Here is a 14872-nt window from a genome sequence, read left to right as displayed (position 1 = left end):
ACTTCCCAATCTTCCATAAATGAATTGTAATCTAACATCTATCATAAAATTGTTGACCCAGGGGATCCCTGGGTGGCGCAGCGGTTTAGCGCCTGCCTTTGGCCCAGGGCGCGATCCTGGAGACCCGGGATCGAATCCCACATCGGGCTCCCGGTGCATGGAGCCTGCTTCTCCCTCTGCCTGTGTCTCTGCCTCTCTCTCTCTCTCTCTGTGACTATCATAAAAAAAAAAAAAAAAAAAAAATTGTTGACCCATTTAAGATTACCAACAACGTCTTAAAATTTCAAAGTGCAGGGGCACCTGGGTGGCTCAGTCAGGTTAAGCATCTGCCCTCAGCAGGTCATGATCCCAGGATCCTGGGACTGAGCCCTGTGAAGAATTCCCTGATCAGCAGGGAGTCTACTTCTCCCTCTACCTCTGCCTTGGCCCCTGCCATGTGCACACACTCTCTCTTGCCCGCTCTTTTCAAACAGATGAATTCTTAAAAATTTTTTTCCCCAAAGTGCACTGGGTACTTCTCAGTCTTCAATTTATAAAATCATCTGTGGCATTAAACACCGCTGTCCTTTCTTTCCTTCTTGAAACTAACTTCCAGTCTTGGTTTTTCTGGTGACCTCTTCAGTTTTATTATTATTTTTACAGATTGGCCTTTTGTCTTCCTCTTTTGTTTAATTCACCCAAGCCCATGGGTTTAATTATTACTTGGGTTCTTTGTCTTCCAGTCTTTGTATCTCAACTGCACCCATGGCTTTAACTACCTCTTACACACTAAAGAGGCCTAAATCTAAAAACTTCAATCTCTAGCACAGACTTCTCCTGTAAGCTACAGACCCTGAGTTATCTCCATGTGTACTGCCCTCTATCTTTCCTTTCTCTTCATTCCTTTTTTTTTTTTTAAATTTTTTTTTTTAATTTTTTTTTATTTATTTATGATAGGCACACAGTGAGAGAGAGAGAGGCAGAGACACAGGCAGAGGGAGAAGCAGGCTCCATGCACCGGGAGCCTGACGTGGGATTCGATCCCAGGTCTCCAGGATCGCGCCCTGGGCCAAAGGCAGGCGCCAAACCGCTGCGCCACCCAGGGATCCCTTTCTCTTCATTCCTCATTCAATCAAGGCCTGTCTCCTATGTATCTCTCTCCACTCCTTCAGCCACATCTTCACTTAAAAACTTTTTATTTAACATAACAGAATCACTCACTAATATCTGTATCATACTCTTCTAATTCACACTCTACACTGCTGTCAGGTGATGTCACTTTCCTGTTTAAAATCTTTCAACGGGCCTTATAGTCCTTGTAAATAAATCAAATTCTTTAGTATACGTCATACATGATTCCTTTACCCTCTCTGCTTCCTACTCTCTAGCCTCATTTCTGAGCATTTGCCTATTCATGCATTCTACTGAACATACTATTCTCCTCAGTGAGACCAATTCTTTCTTCCCTCTATGCCTTTGTGCATACCATTCCTTCTCCATTGGTTAAATTCCCCCAACTCAATCACTTCCTCTACAAATAAATGACACAATTTTTACTATTTTTTTTAAAGCCAACTTTTACTTCTTTCTCTAGGGGGAGAAAATCTCCCCTGAAGAATGCTCACACTGACAGATTTAATCCCTTCAATGAAACTTTTTTGGAGTGCATACACATCTATCAAGTTATAAAACAAAATGTTTTTCTAAGGAATTCTAACCAAAAAAATTGAAAACCATTACCCTAGAGAATTGTATCTGAATGTCCTTAATGTATAATTTTAAAATGTTTTCCTCAATCCTATTAACTTTACTGCCCTAAATCTTTATTAATACAAGTGTCAATAAGGTCTGTTAAAAAGCTCTGAACAAAATGGAACTCACAGTGTTATAGTTATAAGCTTGCCAAAAGCAGTTACTGAATGGCATTATTTTCATGGTAATAACTGAAGTGCAAAGAATAATTTTTACTTTTGGGGTTGGAGATGTCTAGGCTAGAGTAAAAAAAAAAATATCTAGGTCACAGTTGGTGGATGGCATTTTTTGGGGAAAAGTTTATTACAGGAATTGTTTCAATTGATTTTGATCTTAAAAACACATTTAGGGGGCAGCCGTGGTGGCGCAGTGGTTTAGCGCCGCCTGCAGCCCAGGGCCTGATCCTGGAGACCTGGGATGGAGTCCCAGGTCGGGCTCCCTGAATGGAGCGGACCCTGCTTCTCCCTCTGCCTCTCTCTCTCATGAATAAACAAAATCTTTAAAAAAAAAAAAAAAAAAAAGAATCTAAATTCAGAAGTCAAACAAGTTTACCGAGTTGATAAAATGATTGTTTTCAATTTTTGTTCATAGGGGCACTCTTGCTCTACTTTAGGTTTGCTGAGGATATAACGCAGATTTGCTTATCCCAAGTTAATAAGGTTATTTCAACCCCTTTTCTTCTCTACCCTGACCTACACTAAAAGCATATACTCATTTTCTCTTAATCCTGTTCTTTTAATGTGACATCTTAAAAATGTTTAATAACCCAAGACAACCATACTGTTTGAAATTTCCTTAGCAGTATCTATTTATAATAGTAAAGACCTCTAACTCTACTGCCAATTCTAATACTACCTCCTTAGTTAGATACTATGAGAGGCTTCATGGGGGAAAACAAAATAGTCATAACTACAATATTGTTTGTGTCATAATGATTTTCCAAATGCTACAATCTAACAACATAAGCTACCTGTTTTTGTTTTATACTTTAGCTGTATTGAAGAAAGGGGGAAAAAAGGAAAAAAGCAGCACAGGGAAAATAAAACCAAACATACTGGGTTTCATCCAAATTCTCCTTGGCCTTCTTTGTCATTTTATACCATTTAGCAGTGTTATTCATCCCAAATGCAAGATGACATGTATCTATCCCCTACCTCCATCACAAAGATGGTGTGCTGTGATCAATAAGCTAAAGCCTATAAGACACTTTGAGGCTCTAGCACAAATACAAAACATTCTCAACAAATCTGAGATCTTCGCATAAAAAAGGATTAAAAGTAGTTTACGAATGACTGTGTTAATAAAACATAACACTGACTGGTTCTTCTCATTAGTATTTCAGAAGAGGTGGGATAAAATTTATCAATTTATCTGGTGACACAGATAATTACACTGTGATGCTATGAAAATAAAGTACAGAGTGCCACATGAGAACTAGGTGGGGGCAGGAGGTAGGTGTTTTCACTTGTTATCTCCTTTAATCTTAATAATACTTTTCTCAGGTTATCATCCTTTTATACATGAGGAAATCAAGGCTTCAGGTTTTTAACTCAGTTAATTTGTCCAAGTTCACACAACTTATTACATGGGAAAGCCAAGGATACATATTTAACTTAAAGACTATACTCTGTCCACTCTTCCAAGATTTTGCTAATATCTGCATGGCTAGTGTCTTGTCTTCGCTGCTCACTCCTCTTCTCAATGAAGCTTACCCTTAACCACCCTATTTAATAGGTGGTTAATTCCCCCTATGCTTTACTTTTTCTTTAGAAGTATTTGTCACTTTCCAAATCTTAGATAGGTTTAAAATTCTGCATATAGCCAACAGTCCTCTGCTATGTGGCAGGCCTAGGAAGCTAAGGATCTTTGCTTGTATTCTTTATAGATGTACCCCCTGTGCCCCCAAACTCTAAAATAGTAATGATACAGTAGACCCTGACCCAATTTTCTCTTACTACTTTTCACCTCTTCCTATATGTAAGAACTTGCCTAGCCATTCTCATTTTTAATTCTAGGGAAAATAAAACAGGACCTATTTCTGAGCCAAATTAACATCAAAATAATATATGAATTTAGTCTAAAATTCTGTTTAAAAATTAGGGTCATAACCATTAAAACTATTCTAGCCAGAATAAAAAGTGATAAAAACACATGTAAAATAAAACGAAATGTAAAGGATGCAAATGATGATAAATGATCAGTACTGCCTGCTCACGTTCTGTGATGCTTGAGAGGCTGAATTTAAGGTAGAGAAGAAACATGGGAATGAAAGTAAAGCGGTGGTTCCCAAAACTTAGGAATTTCAAAAATCAGATTTTTTAAAAGTTGGAATGACAGAGTAGCTAAATTTTAATTTTCCTACAAAGGAATATTAAAAACTAATTTTTTTTAAATTTTTATTTATTTACTTATGATAGTCACAGAGAGAGAGAGAGGCAGAGACACAGGCAGAGGGAGAAGCAGGCTCCATGCACCGGGAGCCTAATATGGGATTCAATCCCGGGTCTCCAGGATCGCGCCCTGGGCCAAAGGCAGGCGCCAAACCGCTGCGCCACCCAGGGATCCCGGAATATTAAAAACTAAATACAATCTACTATCTTTAATTTCATCAAAACACATTAACATAAAAAATGACATAGTTTCACTATGGAGAGTAGTGATTTTACTAATAAGTAAATTCAGATCCATATATACCTCATTACATAAAAATAGTCCCGGGGTACCTGGGTGGCTCAGGTCATGATGCCGGGATCCTGGGATCGAGTCCTGCATCAGGTTCCCCTCGGGGAACCTGCTTCTCCCTCTGCCTCTGCCCCTCTCTCTGACTCATGAATAAAAGTAAAAATCTTAAAAAAATAAAATAAAAACAAAAATAGTTTTTGTGTGAATTTAAAACCTAAAATGAAAAGTAATTCTTTAAAAAGCTGTATCAGAATCCTCACAACCTCAGGATAGAAAAGACTTCTTAAAAAAAAAAAAAGCACAATTATAAAATGCATTTGACTAGGAGCACCCGGTCGGCTTAGTCAGCAGAGCATGCAACTCTTGATCTTGGGGTCATGAGTTCAAGTCCCACCTCGGTGTAGAGACTACTTAAATAAATGAATCTTAGGCAGCCCCAGTGGCTCAGCGGTTTAGCGCCGCCTTCAGCCCAGGGTGGGATCCTGGAGGATCGAGTCCCATGGCAGGCTCCCTGTATGGAGCCTGCTTCTCCCTCTGCCTGTGTCTCTGCCTCTCTCTCTGAGTGTCTCTCATGAATAAAGAAATAAAATCTTTAAAAAAATAAAATAAAATGGGATTCCTGGGTGGTGCAGCGGTTTGGCGCCTGCCTTTGGCCCAGGGCGCGATCCTGGAGACCCGGGATCGAATCCCACATCAGGCTCCCGGTGCATGGAGCCTGCTTCTCCCTCTGCCTATGTCTCTGCCTCTCTCTCTCTGTGACTATCATAAATAAATAAAAATTAAAAAATAAATAAATAAAATGAATCTTAAAATTATATATATATTTGACTTTAAAATTAAGAACATTAAGTCAGGGACGCCTGAGTGGCTCAGTGGTTGGGAGCCTCCCTTCTGCCCAAGGCAGGATCCTGGAGCCAGGAGATGGAGGAATCGAGTTCCTCATCAGGCTCTGCTTGGAGCCTGCTTCTCCCATGAATAAATAAAATCTTTTTTAAAAAACCCAACACATTAAGTTGTACAAAAAAACCATATTTACAGTGAAAAGACATGCTAAAGACTGGAAGATATTTGTGAAGGCTACTAAGCATTGTTACCCAGAATACATAACAAGCATTTATTAATCAGTAAGATAAACAATCTCATTAAAAAAAAAAAAAAACAACTAATAAGCAATTCACAGAAAAGGAACATGAATGCCCCCAAAATAAAGTGTTCTCAAATTATTCTCAACTACAGGACTAACTGGAGACATGCAAATGAAAACTGCAGTGAGGGGGTGCTTGGGTGGCTCAGTGGGTTAAGTATCTCCCTCTCTCTCTGCTGCTGCTGGGATATAGGCTTGTGCTCTGTCAAATAGATAAAATCTTAAAAAAAAAAAATGCAATGAGGTACCACATTTCACATACTCCTCAGAACAGCAAACCATAAGCAGTCTAATAAAGTATTTGCAAAGTGCAAAAATAGATTCCTTCATCCATTCCTGATAGAAATACATGAGAGAAAACTGGTGGTTATCCAATAAAGTTAAAGAAGCTGCTCAGGGCAGCCCAGGTGGCTCAGCGGTTTAGGCCACCTTCGGCCCAGGACTTGATCCTGGAGTCCCAGGTCCCATGTCCCACATCGGCTCCCTGCATGGAGCCTGCTTCTTCCTCTGCCTGTGTCTCGGCTTCTGTCTCTCATGAATAAATAAATAAAATCTTAAAAAATATTAAAAAATCTAAAAAAAGAAGCTGCTGATACATACCCTTTGTTCTAACATACTACCATTAGATTTACATCCCAGTGCAATCCTCTCAGTGATGGCTTTTTAGTTGTATAACAATAGGGGGCACTACTGAACAGCTTCTAGGGATGCCAGGCACTCTTGGCACATAGAGATGATGCTGTCCCATGTCTCATGACTTTTGAATATTCTGTTGGTCACTCATTTAAGGGAATGAGGCAGGGGGTGGGGGACATACGGTCAGATATTTAAAAACAGGACTTACACAAAATATATTTCCATTGCTTTAATATAGATGAAGATTTTAAAGAATGCAACCACTGTGTCAAGAGAGAAGACTGCATTTTTTTGGTCCAAACTTTACTGAAAACAGTTCATTATTTCAGAAACTGTTTTATCAACAACAGTGCCACCATTGGTATTTGAACAGCCAATTCAACACACCTGTTTTAATTTGCATCGGTAGCTTACTCTATTCATTGTGATACTAAACACTGGTGCAAAGGGTCTGACTACTACTGTTTCTTCTAGCAGTGCCTCTTGGATTTTAATGTGCGCACAAATCACCTGGGAATCTTCTTAAAATTCAGCATGCGTCGGTAGGGTAGGGCCTGAGTTTCTGATTTCTAACAAGCTCCCAGGATTCTGATTTTACTAGTCCACTATCACACTTGGTAGCAAGATTAGAGTGTGGTTTGGTCTGAGTATCTACATAGTGAGACACAATACTTTGTGATAAATTCTTATATTTTAGTATAACATAAATTTACTGTTTTAATTTTATTATAAGTTTGTAAGTTCATTAAGTTTCAAATGAATGAAAGTTGATTATTTTGAATTTCATTTTAGTGCATTATTGGGGATGTTATAAACCATTTCGATAAAAATGGGATATAGGCTCAAAAGCCACTGCCCTAAAGGAAGTCTTGCACATGTACCTAAATAAACATATACAAGAAAATTCCCTTCAGTGTTTAAGAAGTAATTGGAAAAAACTAAAATGACCAACAGATATCTGAGTTACATAATGAAACACATACCATTATCGCTGTAAAAATAAACTAGTTACCTGAATGAACAGATAAATCTTGGCAAATTGAATTTGGAAAGCAGGCTACCCATACAAACATTTAAATAGTTTTAAAATATTCAAAGAAAAGCTATACAATGTTAAAGGACATAAAGGCATGTAGTTAAGTATAAACATGTGGATAGGAAGGATGCATATTAATTTCTGGTTAGTGGTTGGGAGTGGGGGAAAGAGGAAGTAGGATTTAAGAGGACTGTTCAAAGTACAAAGGAAGCTTCATTTTGTTTTGTAGCTTTATTTCTTCAACTGAGTAATGGATGCATGGATACTCATTATATTGTATGTTGCCAATACTTAAGATTGTTGTATTCTCATTTCACCTGAATTGGCAAAAACTATTGGGTCCAGACAGCTGTTTGGAAAACACTGCTCCAAGAGCAAAGGATTCAGGACTAGAAGTCAGGAAATTCTGGTTCAAGTCTCAGTTCTGCTTCTTACAAATTATGTAGCTTAGGCAATTCAAAGAATTAACTTCCCCTGGCTTTATTTTATTTGTAAAATTGTCATAAAACATCACTTTTCCTCCCCAACTCACAAGGCTGGGTTTGAGAGGTATAATAAAGGGCAACTTATATGAGAATTTTCTTAACGTGGTAGGAAAGGTAGAACAAAACCTTGGATATATTAGAAATAAGATCTACCAGTAAATAAACCAACCAAGCTAATTTGTCACTCTTTTCTCATCATCACTGATTCTAAACATATTAACAGCATTCTTAACATGGAAGAAATTTTGTTCTCAATTCTTAGATGGTGGCATATGGATAGACCTTCTCCTTATTAGAATCATTATTTCTTTAGGCTAATTCTTCGCCAAGGAATTGAAATTCCTGATACAAAAATAAGAGAACTGCATTGAAAAACACTCTTATTAATAAACTAAATCAATGTCACATAACCAAAGTAACTGTTAGTTCTCTATAAAGTGAGGAGGTGGCACATCTTATTAGCCCTATATTACAGATGGAGAAACGGATTCAGATGTGGGATAGCTCTGCTTGTAGTTGTAGACCAATTCAGTGACAGAACTTGGAACAGACACTAATTGCCTAGTTCTTTTGTGTTCATAATAATGTTCATCAAAAACATTATTTTGCAATGATGTTTTATGATGATTTTGTCAGTCACAGGAAATAGAAAATTATTTTTCAGACATCATTTCATACGTATTTCAAAGTGGGGAAAGAAACTCAAGGAAACAAACCACTTACCAACTACAGTCCTGCACAGCAAGGGACAAAATTAAAACTGCCTAGCCTGCTAAAAATCTAATCCTATCCTTTCCAATTAACCTTATTAATATTACAGTAGGAGAAAAGAGAGGTCAAAATATGGGCGAGGGTGCTATTCGTTTCCTCATGGACCTCAAATAATAAAATTACTGTACAACAGGGATTTTATTGCTTTTATAGGTTGAAACATGTCTATTTCCCCTGTTCTTTAAGCCAACACCTCTAAATCTCAAAAATTAAGCAACAAGCGAAGAGTTGGGCAGTCCCAAGTAAGAACACTGGTAATTACGATTATTAAAATATTGGTTATGATTAGATACTAGATATGTTCCACAATTGAATGTATGGTATCCACACATGAAAAGACAAACTATGGAGAAAAGTTCATTGTAAGTTTTCCTGTTAACATAAACAGATACACGCTATTACAACATACACCTGACTTTTTACTCAGACTCATTTGGCAGTTCCAAATGCTGACACAAGATCTCCAAAATTTTTTATTAGAGCCTTAAAAAAAAAAATCAATGAATCATCTTGCGGATGAAGTATTATATGCATATATATTACGAAACATATTAAACAGAAAACACCTTTTCATAAACAGCCAAAATTTAAAGGTCGCCCTCTCTGCATTCCGTTATTCATCTTTTTGCTTATCAAACCCACCTCACGCAGACTTAGATCACAGCATCACTTAAAAACAAAAAAACAAAAAAACCCCTGTGTTCTGGCATTGGCAGAAATCTCCCAAGGATCAAAGCACTGAACTTTTTTTTTCTTACAAAAAGCTGGGGTTAAACTCACTTTTCTTTACACACGCGCACACATACACACAAGAGCCCTACACAACGGTACAGTCTTAACTCGACAGAACTTTCGTTTTAGGGTTAAAAAGAAATTTCCAAACAAAGTCTCTCCAACTCAAAAGCAACTACGGAGGAGCCCAGCCTAGGGTTCGAGGACAGAGTTTGAAACCGGTTAAGATTCGGGCAGAGCCACCCCGAGAAAAGGAGCCCTGCGACGGCCCGCCGGGAACCGGGCCGATCCCAGGTCGGAGCGGGGCTGGCACACACGAGGACACTCCGGAGAAACCCTTCGGGCATCGCCAGCCGCACAGCGAGCCCGGCAGGAGGAGGCGAACCTGACCCCCTCTTCCTGTCCACGGGGCGAGAGCAAAACAAGTGAAACGAGACCCTGCCCCGCAAGGCGGACCCGAGACCTTTCCCAGTCCGTCCGTCCGTCCGTCCGTCCCCCTGCCGCCCCCGGACTCCCACAGCCTCTGGGACCGCAGCGACCCTCCGACCTCTCCCCACGCCTTCCCCGAGCCACGGGAGAAGCGCGACCCGAGGCGGCTTCCGCGGCTTCCTCGCCTTCCGCCGCCGCCGAGAGCGATCCCGGTCGCCAACAACAAAGACGCCTCCCGTTCCCCTCCCCCTCCCCCTCCCCCCTCCCGGCCCGGGCTCGGCCCTCCCGCGCTGCGGCTCCCGGCCTAGCGCCCCCTCCCCGCGCCCGGCCGCAGAGCCCGGCCCGCCGCCGCCCCACGCACCTGCACCCGAGGGGCCGCAGCCAAGGCGTCGGGAAGAAAGGGCCGGGAGAGACGGCCTCTGCCGACGCGCTGCCCTCCACAAGGTGCGACCCACGCCGCCGCCGCCGCCGCCGCCGCCGCCGCCGCCGGACTGTGCCGGCCTGCGGGCGGGCGCGGCCGAGGAGGGGGGGACGAGGGCTGCGGCCCCCGGCGCCGGGACGACGAAGGACGGCGGCGCCCGGGGGGGGCGGCTCGCGCTCTCGAGCCTCGCCTCGCGCCGGCCCTGCTCCTCCACACGGGCTCGCGTTCTGCTGACTAACGGCCCCGGCGCGAGGCTCTGGGGCGGCCGCCGCCGTCGGCTGCTCTCGGGCCTCACGTCCCGCGCGGCCGTGGTCGCCGCCTTCGCCGCCGCCGCCGCCGCCGCCGCCTCCCTCTCCCTTTCTGGCACTGCAGACACCAACCAGACCCAGCCAGGTCTTTCTTCTCCTTAGTGCTCCTTTCTTGGCTCCTCCTCAGCTTGCCACCGCGGGGCTGGCTCCGGTGGCGGGAGGAAGGCTGCACGGGAACCGAGGGGGCGAGCAGAGCCCTCGCCGAGGCTGGAGTTGGTCACTGACTGGAGGAAGATGCCAAGCTGACCCGGGCTCCTGCCTGCGAGCGGCCCGGGGGAGGGACGCAGCCCAGCTTAGCCCGACTTCCACCAATCACAGGCCGCCCAGCGGAGTCGGGCGCCGGGAGAGGCTGAGCTGCGTCGGCAGGAGGCGGGGACTGCGGAAACGAGGAGCCAATGACAGCAAAGGCTCCCCGCCTCTCCGCCTTGATGGGCAGCCACGTTCGGACCAATGGGGGAAATTCTCGCTTCGGAGGAAGCGGGATTTAGACGCCCGGGTTGAGAGAGAGGTGGTGCGGACGGGGGATGGGTCGAGACCGGGCCGCGTGGGAGAACCTTGATGGTTCCGAGGGACCGGAGGGTGGCCTTTGACCTCCGCGGTGGGTCACGTGGGCTGGCGGGGGGCGGGGGCGGAAAGGCGGGAGAAGTTCCTTCCGGGTCAGTGGCCGAAGCGTGGACTGCGTGGGGGAGCCCCTGGCGTCTCGGTCTCCCCCGCGTCTTCCCTGTACCGACGCGAGGCGATCGTGGTTTCCACGATGAGCTCCCAGAAAGGGAACGTGGCTCGTTCCAGGCCTCAGAGGCACCAGAATACGTTTAGCTTCAAAAATGACAAGTTTGATAAGAGTGTTCAGACCAAGGTAGGAACCTGCCTGTTGCACCAAATGGGACTCCAGGAAGGAATGGCTCAGTGGAGGGGAAAGAGGAAATGAGAGGAATTGGCGAGAGCGAATGTGGACCGCAGCCCAGAGTTAGTCTTGGCTGCAACGCAGCCTTTTCTAAAATGATATTCCCACGCCCTCTCTTTGACCTGGACGTGTCACCTCCTCGTAAATACAGTTGGCGGTCCACGCTTAACCAGTTGCTTCGAGTGAACGGGTCCCTCATCAAACCTAAAATGCAAATGGGAGCCTTGGTGGTTGAGCTGTTCCCTTCTGGCTCCTAGGTCTGCAGTAGGAGACGAGGATTATGTATGGCACGAGTGTCTCACCGAGTTTATGCAGCCACGATTTCTCTGTGGAAATTCCAAGCCCATAGGTTCGTAGGGAGAATGTGAAAGATCAAGAACTCAGCCCCAGTGTTCTGCCCAACATGATTGTCTCTTGTATGATTGTTTTGAGGGTCAGATTATTTGGCTAGTATAAAAATGCTAGTTTTGTTGGTTTGTCAGTCATTTGCTTCTTTAGGAGGATTTCTGTGACCTGGAAGAAAATTCAGGTGTCTGCTCCGAGGCTAAACTAAGTGACGTTCGCATTATTCTCGGTCATGATAAGTGTCCATTAGGTGATTAATTTCTCAACATTTAGTAGGAAAGCAAAGTCGGCTTTATGGTAATCTGTGATCTCCTTTTCTTTTTCTCTGTCTTCACTTACTTACCTTATAGATACTTGTGAGCACCCTCCAAGTACAAACCCTATGTTCATGTGTTTGCAGCATTGAAGAGTGGACTCTGCCTTCAAGGCGCTTATAGTTTTCTGGGTCATTGGACAACAAGCAAGCACAAAGATACATAATTAGAAATTATGATAAACTCTTTCAAATGGCGTGAAAGATAGCTCAGTAAGGAAGAGGAAGGAGGGATATTTTCAATTGGGTGTTCAGAGGACCTCTCCTTTCCCTTACTTAGGTTGAGATTCAGAAAGAAAACCTGAAGCAGCATTTAATGGACCCATGTTTGTGGTCATCAATCGGTAAACCAGGATAAAAAGCTGTGCTCTTCCAAATAGATGTCTGTCTTGCCCTATATTTTTGCTCTGAGCTTTTGCACAAGCATTTAATTCTGAATGGTTTTCATCAGATGGTAAAAAATAGTTTTAATATTTAGCTACAATGTCGCTTACTCTACCTCTTGTGGTTTTAAGTATGAGACTTCTTGACCTTGTACTTGTGCTTTTCATTGTTCCATTTTTTTGGTGTTCTCTAAAAAACTTGTCATTATTCTCTTAAATCTTTTCATGATCTCAAACTCAGTCACTAAGGTTCATTTTATAGCTTTTATCATTAATTTCTTTGCCTCTTTTAAATCATGAGGAAGTCTCATTTGTCCATTGGTAGAATGACCGGGTATTTTGTTATTGGAAAATCGACCAGGGCAGCCCAGGTGGCTCAGCGGTTTAGCGCCTGCCTTCCCCCGAGGGTGTGATCCTGGAGTCCCAGAGTTCCCACTTGGGCTCCCTGCATGGGGCCTGCTCCTCCCTTTGCCTGTGTCTCTGCCTCTCTCTCTCTCTCTCTGTCTCTCATGAATAAATAAATAAAATCTTAAAAAAGAAAAGAAAAGAAAATCTGACCAAAACAGCAAGAAATATTTTACTGAGGAAAAATTAAGTTGATTGTTTGTCTAATGGAGGAGTAATATTGGCTGTGTTCATAACAAATTCTTGAACCAGTTCTGTGCAGCTGTCTAAAGCCAAGATTTTGTCAGAAACATCTGACCCTGTCTTCATTCCTGTTTTATACCAGAAAACTGTTTGATTTGGTGCCATCCAACAGAGGAGTGGTGAGAGTGCATGGTAACTCTCTAATTCTCTTACTTAAAGGACTCCTTAAAGGACTGTAATGACAGTTGCCTATTTGTACCTCATGAGTTTGCAGGAGTCCTGCATGATAATTTCCTTTTCTGCCAACCAGATGGTCAAGACTTGACCAAGAATAGAAGTGGGATACTGACAGGTGTTTTATTGGGAAGGTTGTATAAGTAAAGCACCCATTCTCAAAAGGACATGGTGATAGCTGTCTTCATATGTTCGAATATAATCCAGAAGATGAGAGAAGCTTACTCTATAGTCTTCCTATTGGCCAAACTTGGACCAAAAGGCCAAAGTTACAGAGAAAGATGTCAGCTGAATATAACGGAGTCATCTAATAGAACCATGCCCTAGGATTTTGTAACCTGTCTTTCACTGGGATTACTTAAAAGAGGCCTCCATGGCAATTGGCCTGCAGTGTCCTCTCATGATTTGCTGAGATGGGAATAGGTTTAAATCTCTTCTGGTCGTTTGGTACTAAAATGTTGATTGTATCAAGACTGCTTTGTGTCCCTTTCTGGAAAGGCAGTGATGTGTAATGAAAAGAATATATTGGACTAAGAAAAAAGATGCACATTTTAGCCTCAGTTCTGTTGTTTATTTTGCTTTGTGATGTTAAGCAGTTTATGTCTAGCTTTTAATTTAATTTTAATTTTAATACAGGGTAATTACTGTCTCTTATTTACCTCTCAAGATTGCTATGGGGATCATTACAAAAATATCTTTGAGAAATAGTGATACAAATATGAACCGAGCCTAGAGCATATGGGAATTTTGAGCATAGGCTCAAAGCAATTAATTACAAAGGAAATGCATACTTCTTGGAGAATATTGAAAATAGAGACATGTATAAAGTATAAAAGTGGAAGTACCTTTTCCCAGTCCTGTTCCTCTTCAAGTGTAGTCACTGTTAACAATTTTTTTGTTAAGAATTTGTGTATGTTTTTAGATGTCTATGCATAATATAGTATATGTGTAATAAAGTACATTTTTTGTTTCTCATTCAATTAAAGTGGGTATGTCCAAACACAAAGATTAAACTTGTTCTTTTTAATGGCCATCTAATATAATATAAATGTAGAGTACCTAACTTTCCTGTTAGTAAATGCTTAGATTGTTTTCAGTTTTTCACTGTGACAAGCTGCAGTGAAATTCTTGGATTCGCATATTTGTTCCACATCTGTTATCCGGCACATTTGTTCCACATCTGTTATCTGGCACCAAACATTGTGCTAGATGCTATTGGTATAGGGTTGAGCATAATATAGCTTGGTGAGTGAGATGAAAGCAGTAATCAAATAATCTCTCAAGTATGTTAATACAAATTGCAGTAAGGGCCATGAAGGAAAAGTCTAAGGGAACCTGAAGGTGTCAAGCAGAAAGTCTTAAGTTTGAAGGCTGAAAGAAGACATCCCCAGGTTCTAAAGGATGGATAGCATTTAACTAAATGAAAAGGGAAGAGCATATTTGGATATATACTATAGGATACTATTTTTTTTTAGTATATACAGTTAGTGTTGTTTTTCCTAGCATTTCCTAAAGTGCCCCCAGATCACATCTCTGTGAGGCAAGAGTCAGTTTCATGGTTAATTACTTCGGAAATAGTGTATTCTGAGTCTCACTTTTAGGGATTGTAGTGTGCATTACATACAACACTGAGAAGTTATGCAGTTTAAAAAAGTTATTTAACCAAAACTTGCTTGGATATGGAACCTTTTGGTTTACATAATACATACTGAATTTGAACAAATTTTGGG

At 42.1% G+C, this 14872-nt stretch overlaps 2 protein-coding genes across 3 annotated transcripts in view; one reads left to right on the top strand and one right to left on the bottom strand.

Moving 5' to 3' along the window:
- Positions 1-10656, bottom strand: part of ABHD17B (abhydrolase domain containing 17B, depalmitoylase) — a 54185-nt gene extending 43529 nt beyond the window's left edge. The window contains exon 1 of one of the 2 annotated variants that reach the window (XM_038527086.1): positions 10448-10656. The gene's annotated coding sequence lies outside the window, so the exon portion shown is untranslated. Of the gene's footprint in view, positions 1-10007; positions 10161-10447 lie in introns of those variants that run through there. The other variant, XM_038527082.1, reaches the window with a different exon arrangement.
- Positions 10657-11011: 355 nt separating this feature from the next.
- Positions 11012-14872, top strand: part of C1H9orf85 (chromosome 1 C9orf85 homolog) — a 60302-nt gene continuing 56441 nt past the window's right edge. Inside the window, exon 1 of the mRNA XM_038527087.1 lies at positions 11012-11231. Coding sequence (XP_038383015.1) covers positions 11130-11231 — 102 coding nt within the window. The 5' untranslated portion in view covers positions 11012-11129. The remainder of the gene's footprint in view (positions 11232-14872) is intronic.

This window comes from Canis lupus, chromosome 1, assembly GCF_011100685.1.
Source record: "Canis lupus familiaris isolate Mischka breed German Shepherd chromosome 1, alternate assembly UU_Cfam_GSD_1.0, whole genome shotgun sequence".
NCBI lineage: Eukaryota > Metazoa > Chordata > Mammalia > Carnivora > Canidae > Canis > Canis lupus.
The sequence above is the reverse complement of the archived record's forward strand: the minus strand, read 5'-3'. Positions and strand labels throughout refer to the sequence as shown.